Source organism: Trachypithecus francoisi, unplaced genomic scaffold (genome assembly GCF_009764315.1).
Source record: "Trachypithecus francoisi isolate TF-2019V2 unplaced genomic scaffold, Tfra_2.0 Lachesis_group3, whole genome shotgun sequence".
Classification (NCBI taxonomy): Eukaryota; Metazoa; Chordata; class Mammalia; order Primates; family Cercopithecidae; genus Trachypithecus; species Trachypithecus francoisi.
The window spans coordinates 113,471,030-113,492,690 of NW_022681468.1; the positions used below are offsets into that span (position 1 = coordinate 113,471,030).

The 21,661-nt window shown below is 43.3% G+C and overlaps 1 protein-coding gene across 4 annotated transcripts in view; it reads left to right on the plus strand.

Moving 5' to 3' along the window:
* SIN3A (SIN3 transcription regulator family member A) overlaps positions 1–21,661 on the plus strand; it is a 91,719-nt gene that overhangs the window by 29,411 nt on the left and 40,647 nt on the right. For all 4 annotated transcript variants that reach the window (XM_033190964.1, XM_033190963.1, XM_033190961.1 and 1 more), the window contains exons 3-8: positions 7,386–7,562; positions 17,179–17,285; positions 18,444–18,726; positions 19,747–19,998; positions 20,863–21,015; positions 21,159–21,314. In XM_033190964.1, the coding sequence (XP_033046855.1) occupies positions 7,386–7,562; positions 17,179–17,285; positions 18,444–18,726; positions 19,747–19,998; positions 20,863–21,015; positions 21,159–21,314 (1,128 nt within the window). The remainder of the gene's footprint in view (positions 1–7,385; positions 7,563–17,178; positions 17,286–18,443; positions 18,727–19,746; positions 19,999–20,862; positions 21,016–21,158; positions 21,315–21,661) is intronic.

Sequence of the window (21,661 nt, forward strand, 5' to 3'; positions counted from 1 at the left end):
ATTTAAATCAACGCACTTAAGACAGTCTTGCTATTTATTATTTAAAAAGACAGCTGAATTAAACATCATTATAGTGAAATATGACTTGACTCTTGGACAGTGTGGGGGTTGAGGCACTGACTGTCCCCCTCCCCCATGCAGTCAAAAATACATGTATAACTTTTTTCTTTTCTTTTCTTTTCTTTTCTTTTTTTAGGAGATAGGGTCTTGCTCTGTGGCCCCTGCTGGAGTGCAGTGGTGTGACCATGACTCACTGCAGCCTCAAACTCTTGGGCTCAAGCAGTCCTCCCGTGCCCCAGCCTCCCTAGTAGCTAGGACTAGGTGCGCACCACCATGCCTGGCTAATTTTTATGATTTTTGTAGAGATGAGGTGTTGCTGTATTGCTCAGGCTGGTCCTAAACTCTTGGCCCCAAGCTATCTTCCCCCCAGTCTCCCAAAGAGCTGGGATTACAAGTCTGAGCCACTGTGTCCGGCCCATGTATAATTTTTGACTCCCCCAAAACTTAAATACAAATAGCCTATTGTTGTTCAGAAGCTTTACCAATAACATAAATGGTTGATTAGCATGTATTTTGTATATTTGTCATATATTATATTCTTAAAATAATCTAGAAGAAAGAAAATACTAAGAAAATATATCTACTGTTTATTAAGTGGAAGTGGACCATCATAAAGGTCTTCATCCTTGTCTTCACATTGAGTAGGCTGAGGAGGAGGGAGAAAGAAGATGAAGGGTTAGTCTGGCCATCTCAGAGGTGGGAGAAAATCCACGTGTAAGTGGACTTGTGTTGTTGCTGAGTCCAGTGGCTTGCACCCATAATCCCAACACTTGGGGAAATTGGAAGCATGAGGATGGCCTGAGCCAAGGAGTTAGAGATCAGCCTGGCATCTCTCCTAAAAATAAACAAAGATTAGCAGGGCGTAATGGTGCACACTTGTGTTCCTAGCTGCTTGGGATGCTGAGGTGGGAGGATCATTTGAGCCTGGGAGGTTGAGGCTCCAGTGAATATGCTACCACACCCAGCATGAGTGACAAAGAGTGTGAACTTGTCTCAAAAAGAAAGAATTAATTAATTTAAATAAATAAATAAATAAAGTAGCCAGGCATAGTGATGTGCGTCTGTAGTCCTAGCTACCTGGGAGACTGAGGTGAGAGGATTGCTCAAGCCCAGGAAGTCAAGGCTGCAGTGAGCTGTGATCAAGCAACTGTACTTCAGACTGGACAACAGTGCAAGACCCTGTCTCCTTAAAAACAAAACAAAAACCTGTGTTATTCAAGGGTCTGCCATAGCTGATTTACATTGTGGGGCAAACTCCTTACACTGTTGCGAACCAGTCAGCAGGTTTGAGGACATACAGGAGTTTGTCAAGTACCTATGAAAGCGATTGCTGTGTCACAGGGTATATGCATCTTTTAGCAAGTTCCCCCAAGCATTGTATATTCCTCTTGTTCTATGTCCTGACCAACACTGATCATCTGTTACTCTGTTTTGTAGAAGTGAAGAAATTTGGTTTTTGCCCTTTTTTATTGTGAAAGTAATATATCACTTCAGTTTTTTTTATTTTTTCTTTTTGAGACGGAGTCTCGCTCTGTCTCCCAGGCTGGAGTGCAGTGGCCGGATCTCAGCTCACTGCAAGCTCCGCCTCCCGGGTTTACGCCATTCTTCTGCCTCAGCCTCCCGAGTAGCTGGGACTACAAGCGCCCGCCACCTCGCCCGGCTAGTTTTTTGTATTTTTTAGTAGAAACGGGGTTTCACCGTGTTAGCCAAGATGGTCTCCATCTCCTGACCTCATGATCCGCCTGTCTCGGCCTCCCAAAGTGCTGGGATTACAGGCTTGAGCCACTGCGCCTGGCCTTTCTTTTTTTTTTTTGAGACAGAGTTTTGCTCTTACTGCCCAGGCTGGGGTACGGTGGTGTGATCTTGGCCCACTGCAACCTCTGCCTCCTGGGCTCAAGCAATTCTCCTGCCTCAGCCTCCTGAGTAGCTGGGATTACATGCACCTGCTGCCATGCCTGGCTAATTTTTTGTATTTTTACTAGACATGGGGTTTCCCCATGTGGGCCAGACTGGTCTCGAACTCCTGACCTCAGGTGATCCGCCCCTCTTGGCCTTCCAAAGTACCGGGATTACAGGCATGAGCCACCACACCTAGCCTATTTTATTTTTTTTATTTTTTTATTTTTTTTATTTTTTTTATTTTTTTTTGAGACGGAGTCTCGCTCTGTCGCCCAGGCAGGAGTGCAGTGGCGCGATCTCGGCTCACTGCAAGCTCCGCCTCCCGGGTTCACGCCATTCTCCTGCCTCAGCCTCCTGAGTAGCTGGGACTACAGGCGCCCGCCACCGCGCCCGGCTAATTTTTTGTATTTTTAGTAGAGACGGGGTTTCACCATGGTCTCGATCTCCTGACCTTGTGATCCGCCCGCCTCGGCCTCCCAAAGTGCTGGGATTACAGGCGTGAGCCACCGCGCCCGGCCTGCCTATTTTATTTATTTTATTTTTTTTTGAGACAGAATCTCTGTCTGTTGCCCAGGCTGGAGTGCAATGGTGCAGTCTTGGCTTACTGCAGCCTCTGCCTCCTCGGTTGAAGCAATTCTCTTGCCTCAGCCTCCTGAGCGGCTGGGATTACAGGTGTGCACCACCACTCCCAGCTAATTTTTGTACTTTTAGTAGAGATGGGGTTTTGCTATGCTGGCCAGGCTGGTCTCGACCTCCAGTGATCCACCTGTGTCTGCCTTCCAAAGTGCTGGGATTATAGGCGTGAGCCACTGTACCCGACCTTATTTTATTTTTTTGAGATGGTGTCTCGCTCTGTCACCCCAGCTGGAGTGCAGTGGCATGATCTTGGCTCACTGCAACCTCTGGCCTCCAGGTTCAAGTGATTCTCGTGCCCCAGCCTCTTGAGTAGCTGGGATTACAGGCGCACACCACCATGCCTGGCTAATTTTTGTATTTTTAGTAGAGACAGGGTTTTGCCATGTTGACCAGGCTAGTCTTCAACTTCTGGTTTCAAGTTATCTGCCCGCCTTGGCCTCCCAAGGTGCTGGGATTATAGGCATGAGCATCTGCGCCCTGCCACACTTTGATTTTTTTAAAAAAAGGATATAAAATGACTTTTTTCTGTCACGCCTCAGATTTTCTCCCACTGGTGAATTTCTTGGGTATCCAGTTCTGTATGCATATACAAGCATATGTATATCAATCTATCTAGCTATTTACCTTTTTTTTTTTTTTTTTCTTTGAGAGAGAGTCACACTCTCACCCAGGCTGAAATGCTGTGGCATGATCTCAGCTCACTGCACCCTTCATCTCCTGGGCTCAAGCAATCCTCGCACCTCAGTCTCCCAAGTAGTTGGGACTACAGATGCATGCCACCACACCTGGTTAATTTTTGTATTTTTTCTGTAGAGACAGGATTTTGCCATGTTGCCCAGGCTGGTCTTGAACTCCTGTACTCAAGTGATCTGCCCACCTCGGCCTCCCAATAAGTGCTGGGATTACAGGCATGAGCCACCTTGCCTGGCCTTTCCACTTTTCTTTTTGTACAATTTGGATCATACGTTACATACTGGTCTGCTGTTTGCTCTTTTCATTTAATATATAGTGGATATCTTTCTACTTCAACATATAACTGGTCTGGAGAGGCCTTCAACCTCATTTGTTAGTGACCTTAAAAATGTATGGGTACTGGGAATATAAACTGAGGTAATCTTTTTTAAAAACGTTTTGGCAGTTTGTGTCAGATTATTTTGTTAGTTTTTGACCTGGCAATTCCATTTCTAGGAATTTAGTATAAAAATACAAAGAAGAGGGAATGCAGCTGAAGCAGGAAATGGTGATTCCTGAGGCATCACTCTTCCTCAGGAGTCCCCTTGAAGCAGTCTGATCCCTTCCTGTGGGGCTGGGGCAGCAGTCAGAAGACTGCCAACAGATGGCATCTTTTAGGACTTGGAAGAAAAGAAAGTTGCTTGTTTACCTTGGGTGATTACTTTCATTATCTAAACAGGTTAATGACTGTTTCCTACTATGGGATAGTTACATTTCTTCTGAATGGAAACTATAATGTGCTTGTATAAGTCAGTCTAGTAAAAGCCTGTAAACCCTGTAAAAAACATGCATACTGGAATATAGAAGCTCAGAATAATAGCCCATCTTTGAGGTACATTAGAGCTTTTAGAATTGTCTAAATAGTTTCTTTTTACTTTTAATATGCCTTGTATCGTTTCTGTGGATTTATGCATAGTCACTTGGTTTCTCCCTCTCTCTCATTTCTTCATCTCCCTCCAGGATAATAATTTTTTTTTTTTTGAGACGGAGTCTCCCTCTGTCCCCCAGGCTGGAGTGTGGTGGCCGGATCTCAGCTCACTGCAAGCTCCGCCCCCCGGGTTTACACCATTCTCCGGCCTCAGCCTCTGGAGTAGCTGGGACTACAGGCGCCCGCCACCTCGCCCGGCTAGTTTTTTGTATTTTTAGTAGAGACGGGGTTTCACGGTATTAGCCAGAATGGTCTCAATCTCCTGACCTCGTGATCCGCCTGTCTCGGCCTCCCAAAGTGCTGGGATTACAGGCTTGAGCCACCGTGCCCGGCCCCTCCAGGATAATTTTTATAAACGTGAGGATTTGAAAAAAAGTTTTATTCTCTCTTTAAATTGTGTTATAAAACTTAACATTGTTGAGAGAAAGTTTCATGTTATTTAGTCTCTTTATTTTGAGGACGGGGCATTCAGGCATTTGGACAGATTGTTGTCTTCTGTGGTGATCAACAGTTCTGAAAAAGGAAAAATGTTCTGAAAATGTTTTATAGCACTTCTTGCGATAGATATAGAAGGAAAGTGGTTTTGGCTTTTATTTACTCAAATTTATAAGAGGACAAGAGAAAGATTGAGATAAAAGAATAGAAAAGACGTTTGTTTGAGGCCAAACCATCAACAATTTGGGTAAAAAATTTATTTTACATTAGATATAATGCTCATAGCAAATCAAGATAAGCATAATAAGCAAAGTAGGTTGGGCGCAGTAGCTCACACCTGTAATCCCAGCACTTTGGGAGCCCAAGACAGGTAAATCATTTGAGGTTAGGAGTTCAACACCAGTCTGACCAACATGGTGAAACCCTGTCTCTACTAAAAATACAAAAATTAGCTGAGTGTGGTGGCAGGCACCTGTAATCCCAGCTACTCAGGAGGCTAAGGCAGGAGAATCGCTTGAACCTGGGAGACAGAGGTTGCAGTGAGCCAAGATTGTGCTACTGCACTCCAGCCTGGGCGACAGAGCTAGACTGTCTCAAAAACAAAAAGAAACAAAGTAAGAGTCATCTTTAATTCTGTAACCACAAGATTAAATGCTAACATTTTGCTATATATTAGTTGTCTAAGGTTTAAAATCTTTTTATCATACCGCTTTGTAATGTGCTTTTATTATTTTTTTGAGACAGGGTCTTCCTCTGTCACCCAGTGTAATGTGCGTTAAAAAACTATTTAAAAGTTTAATTCTATATACAGTACATGAATACATTCAACTTGTGGATTATGAACTTTTTTTTCAGATTCAAATATATCTGTATATCACTGTTGAAAGTGTGGCTTACAAATGGCTAATCTGTATCCTTTGTTACTAGTTTGTAATGGCATAAGTATAGAAATTGAGAGTGTTTAGAAACTATTCTAGCAATTGGACATGATCATTTTTTATTTGTAAAATCCAGTAATGAAAGTTACAGTCTGGGCACAGTGGCTTATGTCTATAACCCCAGCACTTTGGGAGGCCAAGGTAGGTAGACTCCATACCCAAGAGTTCGAGACCAGCCTGGGCAGCATGGTGAACCCCTGTTTCTACAAGAAGTACGACAGTTAACCAGGCATGGTGGTATATGCCTGTAGTCCCAGCTACTCGGGAAGCTGGGATGGGAGGATCATCTGAGCCTGGGGAGGTCAAGGCTACAGTGAGCCATGATTGTACCACTGCACTCCAGGCTAGGTGAGAGAACGGGACCCTGTCTCAATAAAAAGGCAAGAAAAAAATTACGAGTTTATTTTTTTTTTGTTGTTGTTGTTGTTGTTTTGTTTTTTGAGATGGAGTTTCACTTTTGTTGCCCAGGCTGGAGTGCGATGGTGTGATATCGGCTCACTGCAACCTCCACCTCTCTTGTTCAAGCGATTCTTCTGCCTCAGCCTCCTGAGTAGCTGGGATTACAGGCATGCGCCACCATCTAATTTTGTATTTTCAGTAGAGACAGGGTTTCTCCATGTTGGTTAGGGTGGTCTCAAGAACTCCCAACCTCAGGTGATCCGCCCACCTCGGCCTCCCAAAGTGCTGGGATTACAGGCATGAACCACCATGCCTGGGGGGTTTACGTACTTTTTAATTTTCACTTTCATAGTAATTTAGTTTTACTGGATTTTTATAAAAGTTGTGGTCCCTGATGGATTGGAATTTTAAGAAAAACATTCATCCTTTACCACAGACAGTTTGAGATAAACCGTGTAATTTTTTTCTTCTTCTTCTTCTTTTTGGAGACAGTCTTGCTCTGTTTTCTAGGCTGGAATGCAGTGGCGTGATCTCAGCTGACTGCAGCCTCCACCTCCCAGGTTCAAGTGATTCCCATGCCTCAGCCTCCCAGTAGCTGGGATTACAGATGCATGTTACCATATCCAGCTAATTTTTTTGGTATTTTTAGTAGAGACGGGGTCTTGCCACGTTTGCCAGGCTGGTCTTGAGCTCCTGGACTCAAATGAACCTTCTGTCTGGGCCTCCCAAAGTGCTGGTTACAGGTGTGAGCCACTGTTCCCAGCTAAACTATATAATTTTTAATAGCTACAAATAATTCGGTTATAACTTGGGTGGGCTGTAATGTATTTAGCCAGTTCCTTTTGTGGAAAATTTGAGTTTCCTTCTTTTTCTTTTTTTTTCTTTTTTTTTTTTTTTTTTTTTTTAGAGACAGGGTCTCATTCTGTTACCCGGGCTAGAGAGCAGTGGTGTGATCACAGCTCACTGCGGCCTTGAAATCCTGGACTCAAGCAATCCTCCTTTAGCCGCTAGAGTAGGTGAGACCACAGGTGCATGTCACCACACCTGGCCAAGTTTTTATTTTTTGTGGAGATGGTATCTCACTATGTTGCCCAGGCTTTCTTTTCTCTTTTTAGAGACATGGTCTCACTCTGTGGCCCAAGCTGGAGTGCAGTGGCATGATCATAGCTCACTGTAGCCTTGAACTCCTGAGTTCAGGCGATCTTCCCATGTAGGTGAGATAGGTATGAGCCATCATGCCCAGCAGAAATTTGGGTTTCCAATTAATTATCTTTGTACATTTGTGTTAGTTATTTAGACACATTTGGGGAAGAATATACAAGCCTTGAAGTTTCCTGTCTGTATTCTGTTCACCCCAGGTTTCAGCCATGCCACAGAGCTCCGGCAGTCATGGGCCCACCATAGCAGCAGTTCATGGCAGCCATCATCACCCAACAGCTGTGCAACCCCATGGAGGCCAGGTGGTCCAGAGTCACGCTCATCCAGCCCCACCAGTTGCACCAGTGCAAGGACAGCAGCAATTTCAGAGGCTGAAGGTGATATTCATCTCTTTTTCTTGGGTCAAAAAGTTTATCTTTAGCAGGAAATACTGGCTGCAGCTTGTCGGTTGTGGTGGTACAACTTCTAACCTGAGATACTAGCTGTCGAATCACAAGTTTTACTGTTTTTGTTTTGTAAAATTTGCTTATGTTTCCTATCTTGGCACCAGTGCCTGATCCAGAGAAGAATATACTCAGATGTTTTTGAACTGTATGAAATGCATGTCACTCAAATGTTACCAGGATTGTGGGGCCATTTTCATACAAAATAAACCTTAAAATTCATTTTTTGACTGCTTCCTTTCGAACTCTCTGTTGAGCACATATATGATTGGCTACAGGTGGCCGGGCGCGGTGGTTCAAGCCTGTAATCCCAGCACTTTGGGAGGCCGAGACGGGCGGATCGCGAGGTCAGGAGATCGAGACCATCCTGGCGAACACAGTGAAACCCCGTCTCTACTAAAAATACAAAAAACTAGCCGGGCGAGGTGGCGGGCGCCTGTAGTCCCAGCTACTCGGGAGGCTGAGGCAGGAGAATGGCGGGAATCCGGGAGGCGGAGCTTGCCGTGAGCTGAGATCTGGCCACTGCACTCCAGCCTGGGCGACAGAGCAAGACTCAGCCTCAAAAAAAAAAAAAAAAAAAAAAAAATGATTGGCTACAGGTTTGTACAGTAAATTGGCCCAGTAATATGTCTTACAGTTGAATCTTTTTAAATTCTTGTAAATTTTTTTTTTGTTGAATTTTTAGTTTCAGAGATGGGGATCTCACTGTGTTGCCCAGGCTAGTCTCAAACTACTGGCCTCAAGTGATTCTCCCACCTTGGCCTTCGAAAGTGTTGGGAGTACAGGTGTGAGCCACTATGCCCAGCTCATGCCTGTAATGTTCTTATTACCTTTATCTTTTTATTCCTGTTTATGAATAGCTGAATTGACTCACATCATCAAGTCCATCCTTAGTAAACACATGCTCCTTTTTGGGGGGAATCTTGATAAAGTTTAGGGAAAACTGTAACTGTGAATGAATTATCAGTGTTTTCATATATTCTGCTGAGTATGTGTGGTAGGTTTTTAGTGCTTTGAAATTCATAAGGCATCCCTGGAGAAGTGAAGCTTGTGTTCCCAGCTAACCTTGTATCTCTGACCACTTGAATATTACTTTTCAAAATATGTGATTGTTGCAGCAAGTTTTCAGGTTTCAATTTTTCTAATTTTACATTTATATAAAATTAAGTTCAGGAAATAATAAATGGTGGAACTCTGAAGAGATGTTAAGTCTTCATTTGGTTATGGCAGCCTATTTATGTTGCTTGTAGGCAGGAATGAGAAATAAACCCTCTAAGGACACATCCATATGCAGCAAATAGTTCTTTCTTCTGTTTTCCCTGATACTTACTTTAGTTCTTCATGATCCCTGCCCTCATTGGTGTGGATTCTTGGGAACTTGTTTAATATTGGCCTAAGAATATTAAATGCTACATAAATGTTATAAAGTACAGCAAAGCTAAGTGATTTAGAGTAATTTTGTAAAATTTACTCTCTCTGTTGGCTTACATAATATTGACTAATGCATAGCCTTTTAAAGAGAGCGCAGATTTTTTAGGCCTGAAGCTTCACTCTGAATTCTGTCTTTGGGAAAATGTGTATAAGGAATATTGATGTTTTCTTTAAAACATTTTCAGTCTCTTGTAGAGTGATGACTGTGTACCAAAATGTATTATTGCTGTGGGTTTAGCACTTTACTAAGTCCTGAAAATATTTTATTTTAAACTTGGTTGCATGTGATTTAATTCTGTATTAACAGTCTATGACAGTAGATATGCTTTAATGTTCAGTAGATATGCTTTAATGTTGCAAAATAGCTTATAAACTTGCTTATTAAACCAACAAAAACATATTTATCTCTATAACCTTTTTCAATCAGCCCTGTCAAAGCACAACACCAGTTTTTACCCACCTTCCTCACAGGACTCTTTGGTATAAGTATATGGATTATGTTTTGATTGCTTTACGGAAACTGGCAAGGAAACAAGGAAGGGTTTTGGATTTGGGATTATAGAGTGAGTCATGGATAGAGTTAGGATTTCTTGCTGTGTTCTTTTAGTCACAAGCTCTTGACTATATTCCTACATAAAATAACTTGTTGAATTTCCTTTCTAATGAGGAGAGGTAAAATGCTTCTTGTACCTCCATGTAATTTAACCCAGTATTCCCACACTGCCTGTCATTTTTGGATCAGTCTTAAAATGCATTACAAGCATTTGAATCAACTTCAATAAGTCATTTATATTCCACAATATTACAGGCTGGGCATGGTGCCTTACACCTGTAATCCCAGCACTTTGGGAGGCCGAGGTGGGTGAATCACCTGAGGTCAGGAGTTCAAGACCAGCCTGACCAATGTGGTGAAACCACGCCTCTACTAAAAATACAAAATGAGCCAGGCCTGGTGGCGCTTGCCTGTAATCCCAGCTACTCAGGAGGTTGAGGCAGGAGAATTGATTGAACCCAGGAGGCAGAGGTTGCAGTCAGCCGTGATCATACCACTGTACTCGAGTCTGGGCAACAAGAGCGAAACTACATCTTAAAAAAAAAAAAAGAAAAGAAAAACTTTCAGTGAGAATGCTTACACATTATTTCAAGCCTCAACATTGTCTATTTTTTTCTTCTTGTCTTTGGTAGACTGGTGGTGACAAGAAGGGATTTGAGCGATTTGAGGCATGTTTGGTGTTATTTAGTTATTGAATGTCAGCAGCAGTGATATTTGGTACATGTTTAGCAGGTTCTCTTTATAGTTGCTTGTGTTTTTCTCTCCAACAAGATTGTGGACTTCAGGAGATTCAGGGCCTTAATAGTAAATCCCTGTTCAAGTGAGCTATGAAACTTTATCGGCAGAGTCTAAGGGTCTCCCCAAGTGCTTCCTTAAATCTGTAGCTTCTAAACAACTACATCCAATTTTCTTTTTTGTTTTTTAAGTTGTGCTTCCTAGAACTGTATACATGCATTTAAAGAGAGTTTATATAAGAGTTGGACTATGCTTTGGGTGATGAGATAATTTCCTCACTATTCTTACTTGTAGGTGTCTTATTTATTATGTGAGTGTCATGCAGGGTTTTTAAAGCATAGGGTTATTCTATAACTTTTATTTTACCTTTTTTTTTCTTGAGACAGAGTCTTACTCTGTTGCCCAGGCTGTAGTGCAGTGGCGCCATCTCAACTCACTGTACCCTCCCCCGCCTGGGTTCAAGTGATTCTCATGCCTCAGTCTCCCAAATAGCTGGGATTACAGGAGTGCACCACCACGCCTAATAGTTGTTGTTGTTGTTTTTTTTTTTTACTAGAGACGGGTCTTGACATGTTAGCCAGGCTGCTCTCAAATTCTTGGCCTCAAGGCATCCACCCTCCTTGGCCTCCCAGAGTGCTAGGATTACAGGTGTGAGCCACCACACCCGGCCTAGAACTAGTTTTTAAACAGTGGTTTGTTGTGACTTTCAGTACCTTTTTGTTTCAGATATACACCTATCACACATAATTGCTTTCTTTTGGGTTTCTGTACTTTTTCCTTCTCTGCAGTAGTTACCTTATACCATACCATATCTTACTGATAACTCTTCTTTTGTTGTATATTGATGCATCCTTTTCTTAAATATCTTCCAGAGTCTTGGTTCCTTTTGCAAACTTACTGCATTTTGTGTTCACTTAAGTTGGTCATTAATGAAATATTTCAGTATGGAAAGTTCAGAATATGAATTAAAATAGTCCATTGAATTTCAACAGAAATTGTCATAATATTTGTATAGAAAAACTAACCATCAAACAAGTGGGTATTGACCAAGTATACAATCTGATATCTAGCAACACTGAAACACTGATTAACCCATGGCCATAATGGAAGTCTTAAGAACTCTTAGGCCGGGCGCAGTGGCTCAAGCCTGTAATCCCAGCACTTTGGGAGGCCGAGACGGGTGGATCACAAGGTCAGGAGATCAAGACCATCCTGGCTAACCCGGTGAAACCCCGTCTCTACTAAAAAATACAAAAAAACTAGTCTGGTGAGGTGGCGGGCGCCTGTAGTCCCAGCTACTCGGGAGGCTGAGGCAGAAGAATGGCGTAAACCCGGGAGGCGGAGCTTGCAGTGAGCTGAGATCGGCCACTGCACTCCAGCCTGGGCGACAGAGCTAGACTCCGTCTCAAGAAAAAAAAAAAAAAGAACTCTTAAAGAGCCATTTGTCTTGGGGCCAGGCATGGTGGCTCATACCTGTAATCCTAGCACTTTAAGAGGCCAAGGCGGGTGGATCACGAGGTCGGGAGATCGAGATCATCCTAGCTACCACAGTGAAACTTGTCTCTACTGAAAATACAAAAAAAGTTAGCCGGGCATGGTGGCAGACGCCTGTAGTCCCAGCTACTTGGGAGCCTGAGGCAGGAGAGTGGTATGAAGTTTGCAGTGAGCTGAGAAAGTGCCACTGCACTCTAGCCTGGGTGACAGAGCAAGACTCCGTCTCAAAAAGAAAAAAAAAAGCCATTTGTCTCAGTCCATTAGTGTTGCTATAACAAAATACCTGAGACTAGATAATCTATTTCTAAATAATAGCATTTTATTTCTCATAGTTCTGGAGAAGTTCTGAGGGCTGGGAAATCTAAAATCAAGGTGCTGGCTGGGCACAGTGGCTCACCCCTATAATCCCAGCACTTTGGGAGGCTGAAGTGGGCAGATCATTTGAGGTCAGGAGTTCAAGACCAAGCTGGCCAACATGGTAAAACCCTGTCTCTACTGAAAATACAAAAAAATGAGGCGGGCATGGTGGCAGATACCTGTAATCCCAGCTACTCCTGGAGGCTGAGGCACGAGAAGCGCTTGAACCCAGGAGGTGGAGGTTGCAGTGAGCCGAGATTATGCCACTGCACTCCAGCCTGGGTGACAGAGTGAGACCATGTCTCAAAATAAATAAATAGGCCGGACGTGGTGGCTCACGCCTGTAATCCCGGCACTTTGGGAGGCCGAGGCGGGCGGATCACGAGGTCAGGAGATTTAGACCAGCCTGGCCAACATGGTGAAACCCCGTCTCTACTAAAAATACGAAAATTAGCCAGGTGCAGTAGCAGGCGCCTGTAATCCCAGCTACTCAGGAGGCTGAGGCAGGACAGTCGCTTGAACCCGGGAGGCAGAGGTTGCGTTGAACTGAGATCGCGCCTTTGCACTCCAGCCTGGGTGACGAGAGCAAGACTTCATCTCAAAAAATAAAATAAATAATGAAATAAAATAATAAAATAAAATCAAGGTGCCAGTTTGGTGTCTGGTAAGGGCCTGAACTCTGTTTCCGAGATGGTGCCTGAAGGCTGTGTCCTCACGCTGTGGAAGGGAGAAGGGCCAAAGGGGCCAACACTGGTTCACTCCAGCCCTTTTATAAGGTCCCTAATCCCATTCATGAGGGCTCCACAATCACTTTCTGAAGGCCTCACTTCTTAGTATCATCATATTGGTGATTAAGTTTCCATGTAAGAATTTTGCGGGACACATTCAGACCATAGCACCAATTACTGATTGACTTGAACGTGAATGTTCCATTTTGCAACAAATCAAAAGACTATCTATGCCTAGCCAGGTGTGATGGCTCACACCTGTAATCCTAGCACATTGGGAGGCTGAGGCGGGCGGATCAGTTGAGATGAGGAGTTCAAGACCAGCCTGGCCAACATGGTGAAATCCCATCTCTACTAAAAATACAAAAAAAATTAGTTGGATGTGGTAACATGAGCCTGGAATCCCAGCTACTCAGGAGGCTGAGACAGGAGAATCACTTGAACCCAGGAGGCGGAAGTTGCAGTGATCCGAGATTGCACCATTACACTCCAGCCTGGGAGACAAAGCGAGACGCCCATCTCAAAAAAAAAGAAAAAGACTGGCTTAAATCACATCAAATGTTTATTCCTGAAATTTCTTAAACCTGATATTTTGTATAATTTTAAATATTTAGGCTTCAATTAAACCACCAAAAAAACTTACTCATCTCAGAGTAAATAGGAAACAGCTAGTGGGGATTTCTTTTGGGTGTCTTTGTCCTAAATCAGACTCATAGCGTAGCCTTTCCAACCTGTTCTTCTTTGTGATAGGTCGCTTTTTTTTCTCCCCAGGCCAAACTGTATCTGGCTTTAAAGATACTTTCCTTGGCCAGGCGCGGTGGCTCAAGCCTGTAATCCCAGCACTTTGGGAGGCCGAGGCGGGCGGATCACGAGGTCAGGAGATCGAGACCCTCCTGGCTAACACGGTGAAACCCCGTCTCTACTAAAAATACAAAAAAAAAAAAAGTCGGGCACGGTGGCGGGCACCTGTAGTCCCAGCTACTCGGAGGCTGAGGCGGGAGAATGGCGGGAACCCGGGAGGCGGAGCTTGCAGTGAGCTGAGATCTGGCCACTGCACTCCAGCCTGGGCGACACAGCGAGACTCTGTCTCAAAAAAAAAAAAAAAAAGATACTTTCCATAAACAGTCATGGTATTTCAGGCAGGACATGGACAATCCTTAACAGTGAACTAGCAAAAAAACATGAAAAGCCACTATAAAACCCAGTGAATTCTTCATTTGATGCTCTGAACAGGGCAAGTTTAGAGTGAAGGTTGACATTTCACATTTAGCATGTTGTTTAACAACTTTTCACAAGTCGACCCTGACTTTCAGGAAGTGAAATGAAAATGGCAGGACTTACCTGAAGATCCACAGTCTAGAAAAGGAACCACTGCTCTTTTGAGGGCTGCCATTTCAGTGGCATGACTGGAAAGTTTAACTGCCTGACACACACTGGTAACCAATTACTGGGGGTTAGGTCCCAACAGGTGTCTGGATATAAGGGAGTTAAGAGTGTGAAGGTGGGAAGGGAGAACAGGACGTAAAAATGAATTTGTTTTTCCATCACACAAGGTGTTTGGGCCAAGGTGGCCGTGTGTGTCAAAAGTCAGGGAATCTAGGCTGGGTATGGTGGTTCACACCTGTAATCCCAGGACTTTGGGAGGCCAAGGCTGGTGGATCAGTTGTGGTCAGGAGTTCGAGACTAGCCTGGCCAATGTGGTGAAATCCCGTCTGTACTAAAAATACAAAAATTAGCCAGGCATGGTGGCGGGCGCCTGTAACCGCAGCTACTCAGGAGGCCGAGGCAAGAGAATCAGTTGAACCCGGGAGGCAGAGGTTACAGTGATCCGAGATTGCACCACTGTACTCCAGCCTGGGCAACAATAGCAAAACTCCATCTCTACATAAATACATAAATAAAGTCAGGGAATTTCTTCTCCTATAAGCCAAGAGGAAGTCTCTCAAAACTAGAAGGGAAAGGTGTTTTCCCCACATCAGTCCAGCTTCAAAGATATTCTATTAATGACCTGTGATCCTTCCCTCCAAAATAATAATGAAGTGTTCTGTGTGCTAACAACACAGCTTTAGAAAAAGCAAAACAAAATTCTGCATTTTTTAAAATCTTGATTTAAACAATGGTATTTCGAAATTTACAAACTTCATAACTTTATAGTTCAAACCTTACGGTTACTAGAAGTACACAGTTACCAAAAATGCACACGTTTCACTTGGCATCTCCAGCACCTTCAGCTTTCTGTGCCTGGTCTGTTTTGGCATCTCCATTTTCTGCAAGGTTAATCCCTTCCCTGCCAGTGTCAGCATTTTCCTTTTTCCCTTTGGGTACCTCCTCGCTCTCCTTTGCGGGGGACTCTTTTTTTTTTTTTGAGACCGAATTTTGCTCTTGCCCAGGCTGATGTGTAATGGCATGATCGCGACTCACCACAACCTCCATCTCCTGGGTTCAAGTGATTCCCTTGCCTCAGATTCCCAAGTAGTTGGCATTACAGACATGCACCACCATGCCTGGCTAATTTTTGTATTTTTAGTAGAGATGGGTTTCTCCATGTTGGTCAGGCTGGTCTTGAACTCCTGACCTCAGATGAGCCTCCCGCCTCTGCCTCCCAAAGTGCTGGGATTACAGGTGTGAGCCACTGCGCCCGGCCTGCGGGGGCCTTTTTAGTGTTGGGCTCTGGCTTTGGAGGAGCAGGTTTAACAGACAACGTTGCAGATCTTCTCTGGGTCATTGTTCACCTTGGCTGTATCTCCTTTAGCATCCCCTTCAGGCTTTCTCTTGGGTGTGGTAGTGATGCAGAAGGATGTAAGTGCTGGGTGCGGGATGCAGTGGCATGCGAGCTTTGATCGGTCCGAGAGTCACTCTGGCCTCTTCTTCCTCACAGTGCTCTGTGGTGGATCACTTTTGAATGCTGGCTCTCCCTTAGCTCTCCTATTCAGTTAGTTACCCAATCCTGTCACTTCTGCTACCCAACGAGGTTTTTTATCTATGCAGTTGTCTCTGTTGTTCTGGGCCAGTACTATAATTCAAGCCACTGTTTTCACAGGAGTTGTTCAGTTATTCTTGTAGCATAACTGGTCTTCCTACCTCCTTTCAGTCTTTTCTGCTCTTGTGCCAATTTTTTCTCAACACTGCAGTCAAATTGCGTACGCGAAAATGCAGATGATAAAAATCTAAATTGCTTTTTCACAAGATTTACAAATCCTTTCAGAATCTAGATCCTACTTTTTTTTCTGTCTCATCTTGTTACTTTTCCTTCCAGTGCTCCTCTTCACTACAGATCCTCCAGCCAAACTAAACTTTTCAGATTTCTAAATATCCCATATCGTATCCTGTCTAGGATTTTGCCCATGCTGCTACCTTTGGTTTTTTCCACTGGTCTTTTTTTTTTTTTTTTTTGTTTTGTTTTGTTTTGTTTTTTTTTTTTTTTTGAGACGGAGTCTCGCTCTATCTCCCGGGCTGGAGTGCAGTGGCCGGATCTCAGCTCACTGCAAGCTCTGCCTCCCGGGTTTACGCCATTCTCCTGCCTCAGCCTCCCGAGTAGCTGGGACTACAGGCGCCCGCCACCTCGCCCGGCTAGTTTTTTGTATTTTTTTAGTAGAGACGGGGTTTCACCGTGTTCGCCAGGATGGTCTCGATCTCCTGACCTCGTGATCCGCCCGTCTCGGCCTCCCAAAGTGCTGGGATTACAGGCTTGAGCCACCGCGCCCGGCCTCCACTGGTCTTTACTTTTGCTGGCTTATACTCATCTTTAGGTCTCAGTTTATACATTACCTCCTAGGGAAGCCTCACTTTTTTGGTGGGGAAGACGTGTCCTTCCCATGTCGTCTCCAGGCATTGAGTGTTACTGGGTTACCCGCTGTGTTATGATTCCTGACTACATACAAACAAACATCTGTAGACGAGGGGCTACAAATTATTTGTCATTGAATCCTTGGTACTCACATTGGGCCTGGCATGTTGCAGTTTAGTAGATACTTATGAAATGATGAAATGAATTAATGAATAAATGACATATCACTGTAATTATTCTTCACTGATCATTCTGTTCAAAATTATCCAAGGCAAGGCTACAGATTTTATGAGTTGATTATTATTTTAAGCTTGAGTTTATTACTGACATCCATACTAACTTTTAAGTATATATTTAATATATTTTTATTTCATTTACTGTGTTAAGCATACTTAGGCATAATTTTTTTTTTGTAATTGTGAGCTTACTTTCTTTTTATAACCTTGATATTTATCCCTGCCTCAGGTGGAGGATGCGCTGTCTTATCTTGACCAGGTGAAGCTGCAATTTGGTAGTCAGCCTCAGGTCTACAATGATTTCCTTGACATCATGAAGGAATTTAAATCTCAGAGGTAAAAGATGTGTGATTGTACTCAAGCTTTGTATCTGGCATATTGATTTTCGAAAGGAGAAGACAGTTTATTTACTGGAAGATAAAGGATGCTCCTTTCTGCGGCTGAATTTTCAAAATCATGCCTTTATTTTATGCATTCCTTTATTGATGGAAATTATGGCCACTAGACTGTTTTATCCTTATTGGTAAATTTTTGTTAACTAAAGTTTTTCAGTGCTTTGTCTCAATCAGGGAAGTAGCACTGGTAGTGATTTAGGCTACTTGGTTTCTGAATTGATTTAGATACTCTTACTTTCTGGCATGGTTCACTGTTATAAACTGTTGTACTCATAGTTCACTGTTGTAACTCATCTGAACAATGTAGATTTGTGCTGAAATGATATATACTGATATATCAAAGAGTGGATCTTGTTTGGGATATGTAGCTTTCTATGTATTGTCTGAGTATCTGCTTGGTAGGATTATTACCATGAACATATATTCTGTTCAAAATGTTGATGACTACAAAAATTAGCCGGGCATGGTGGCGGGTGCCTGTAATCCCAGCTACATGGGAGGCTGAGGCAGGAGAATTGCTTGAACCTGGGAGGCGGAGGCCGTAGTGTGCCAAGATTATGCTACTGCATTCCAGTCTGGGCAACAGAATGAGACACTGTTTCAAAAAAAAAAAAATTGTGGCCGAATATCTTTGAATCTCAGAGTTCTTTGTGTGTTAATTTTAAAATGTGTAGATTATCTGTTTTCCTGTTTAGAGAAAACCTAGTAGGAAGTGAAATTTTGGCTGAGTGAGGTGGCTCATGCCTGTAATCCCAGCACTTTGGGAGGCTGAGGTGGGCGGATCACCTGACGTCAGGAGTTCGAGACCAGCCTGGCCAACATGGTGAAACCCCATCTCTACTAAAAATGCAAAAATCAGCCGAGTGTGGTGGCACATGCCTGTAATCTCAGCTACTTGGGAGGCTGAGGCAGGAGAATCACTTGAACTTGGGAGGCGGAGGTTGCAGTGAGCCAGGATCCCAAGATCGCACCACTACACTCCAGTCTGGGTGACAGAGTGAGACTCCATCTCAAAAGAAAAAAGAAATGTGAAATTTTTTATGACCAGGGTGTTTGTCAAGCTTACAGTTCATCACTTTTCTTTTTGTTTTTTTATCAGCATCGACACCCCAGGAGTGATTAGTCGTGTGTCCCAGCTATTCAAAGGCCACCCCGATCTGATAATGGGATTCAACACCTTCTTGCCCCCTGGCTACAAAATTGAGGTGCAGACCAATGACATGGTGAATGTGACAACTCCTGGCCAGGTTCATCAGATTCCCACCCATGGCATCCAGCCCCAGCCTCAACCACCACCCCAACATCCTTCCCAGCCTTCAACCCAGTCAGCCCCAGCTCCTGCCCAGCCAGCTCCTCAGCCCCCACCTGCCAAAGTCAGCAAGGTGAGCACTTGGAAAATATTGCATCAATGTGACTGCATCCCTAGAAAGTACCTTCGTTTGACATTTCCCCTTTATATAAGACTTAGATACTGAGACACAAGGTTACAAAGATTTCATCAGAGAAAAATGCAGTAGTCACTTCAGTATGACATGGTTCACATTTACACACCACTTAGATATCTATTTAAATCAACACAGCAACAACTTTCAAGGTCTTTCTCTTTACAGTTTCTGCTTATAAAACCATGAACATCCCAACAGGTGGTGACTTTGTGTAGTAGTAGTTGATAGCACAGACAGAAACCATCCTCTTATGGTCAAATTGTGCTACTGCCCACATGTTTATTTTATGAAAGTTACTTCACTTACCAGATTATATCAAGCTAAGTAGAAGATCTAATGAACAGTGATGGTGATGATGATGAAGATGGGGTGTTCTTGGTCTAGAACCACACTGTCTGACACAGTAGCCACTAGCCACATAGCACTATTTAAATTTAAATTAAATTCAGTTTTTCATTTGCACTAGCTTTCAAGTGCTCAGTAACCACATGTGGCTAGTGGCTGTGTATTTAAGACAGTGCAATAAAGGACATTTCCATCATCTCAGTTCTACAGGACAGAGTTGGCATAGAAGACTATGTGGAGCTGCTGCAACAATTGAGGTGTTGTCTTTTTGTTGACATCAAAAGGCTGTGTAGAATGAGCTTTTTTCTATGTGTACTTGTTGAGCTACTAAGCTAAAACATTGCATATGAAAAATTCTTCACTGTAATTGGAGATGGCTCCAGTTTTAAGGTTTTATTAAGAAAATGTGAGACTGAGATATTTGTATCAGCATGTTTGAACTCTCTACAACTCCCACTGTTGCCCAGTATGATTTGTGTTGGACTAAAATGGCCTGGCCTGAGTGAGTAAATAAAGGATATACGTTGACACTTTGTTTCTCTTTAGTTTGAACTTTCCTTCTATCAACTCATCTATGCATCTGAGGAGAATAAAGACTTTTTTTCTTTTTAGCCCTCCCAACTACAAGCACATACTCCAGCCAGTCAGCAGACTCCCCCACTTCCACCGTATGCATCCCCACGTTCTCCGCCAGTCCAGCCTCACACACCAGTGACAATCTCATTGGGAACGGCCCCATCCTTGCAGAACAATCAACCTGTGGAATTTAATCATGCCATCAACTATGTTAATAAGATCAAGAACAGATTCCAGGGCCAACCAGACATCTACAAAGCATTCCTGGAGATTTTGCACACATATCAGGTAAGAAGAGTGCCCATTCAGGTTGTCTTAATCAGGCCATCTAGTCAAAGAACAACTTAAGTAACCATTATTGTGTCCATTAATTCGTACTGGAAATTAGCCAGTTAGAAACTACCATACGTGTTTATAAAGCCAGTTTTTTTGTTTGTTTGTTTTTTGAGAGGGAGTCTTGCATTGTCACCCAGGCTGGAGTGCAGTGGTGCAATGTCGGGTCACTGCAGCCTCTACCTCCCGGGTTCAAGTGATTTGTTGTATTTTTAGTAGAGATGGGGTTTCAACATATTGGCCAGGCTGGTCTCAAACTCCTGACCTCAGGTGATCTGCCCGCCATGGCCTCCCAAAGTGCTGGGATTGCAGGTGTGAGCCACTGTGCCCGGCCTCAGTCAGGATTTTTAGTCACTATCCCATGAAATGAAGCTCTGTTTTATCTGGGACATTTAGATAGTGACTTATTTAGTCTAGTTAATCTACAGTAGAAGAAGGAGAAATTTCTAAGGTTTTGTCAGTTGGTAGTGGTCCCCCGGCCATTAATATTTATTGCCCTAGGCCGGGCATGGTGTCTCACACCTGTAATCCCAGCACTTTGGGAGGCTGAGACGAGTGCACTCCAGCCTGAGCAACAAGAGTGAAACTCCATCTCAAAAAAATTTACTACCCTAGTTTTGAAAGGAATTGTCATCCACCATCTTGCACTTTTTTCTCAACTTGAAATTTTCGTTTGTGATCAGAACGGGTGCTGAGAACCTAGACTTTCTTCTTACATGCAGCCTAAATAGATAACAGTGATTCCAGAAAGTGTGCAAAGATGAGCGACTCAAAACAGTAGCCCTTTAATGTGATCTCTTTTCATTTGCAATTCCTCAGAAAGAGCAGAGAAATGCCAAGGAAGCTGGAGGAAACTACACTCCAGCGTTGACAGAGCAAGAGGTGTATGCCCAGGTTGCGCGTCTCTTTAAAAACCAGGAAGATTTGTTGTCAGAGTTTGGACAATTCCTACCAGATGCCAACAGCTCCGTGGTATGTTTTTTTTTTTTTGTAAGAATTACACTATTATTATTATCTTAGAGAAGTTGGAAAACGGTGCTCAGAAGGGGACTTTTCCTAGATGATATTTGTTTGCTTTGATAAGAGCATTAATCTCTTTCATGTGTCTTAATCAGCTTTTAAGCAAAACAACTGCTGAGAAGGTTGATTCTGTGAGAAATGATCATGGAGGCACTGTCAAGAAGCCCCAACTGAACAACAAGCCGCAGAGGCCCAGCCAGAATGGCTGCCAGATCCGCAGACACCCTACAGGAACCACGCCTCCAGTTAAGGTGAGAATGGGCAGCAGCTGCTTATTTTGACACAAGCAATTCTAAGGGAGAGGTACGCTAGAGATGGTCACGTGTTCTTAAGTGCGTTAACAGTTGGGTCCTAGATATTTGGAGCGAGTTAGTATGTGTCACAGAAACTCAGTGCAAAGTTTATATGGCTTTGCAAAAGAGTATTAGAATAACATTGATTGCTTGGATTACTGTACTTTTTTGAGTTCTTTATTATCTCCTTTGCAATGAGCTGTCATTTCTTTAATGTTTTGGTTGCTACTAAGAATTTCCAATACTTAAAATTTTTTTCACTTCTTTTTTTTTTTTTTGATACAGAGTCTCGCTCTGTCACCCAG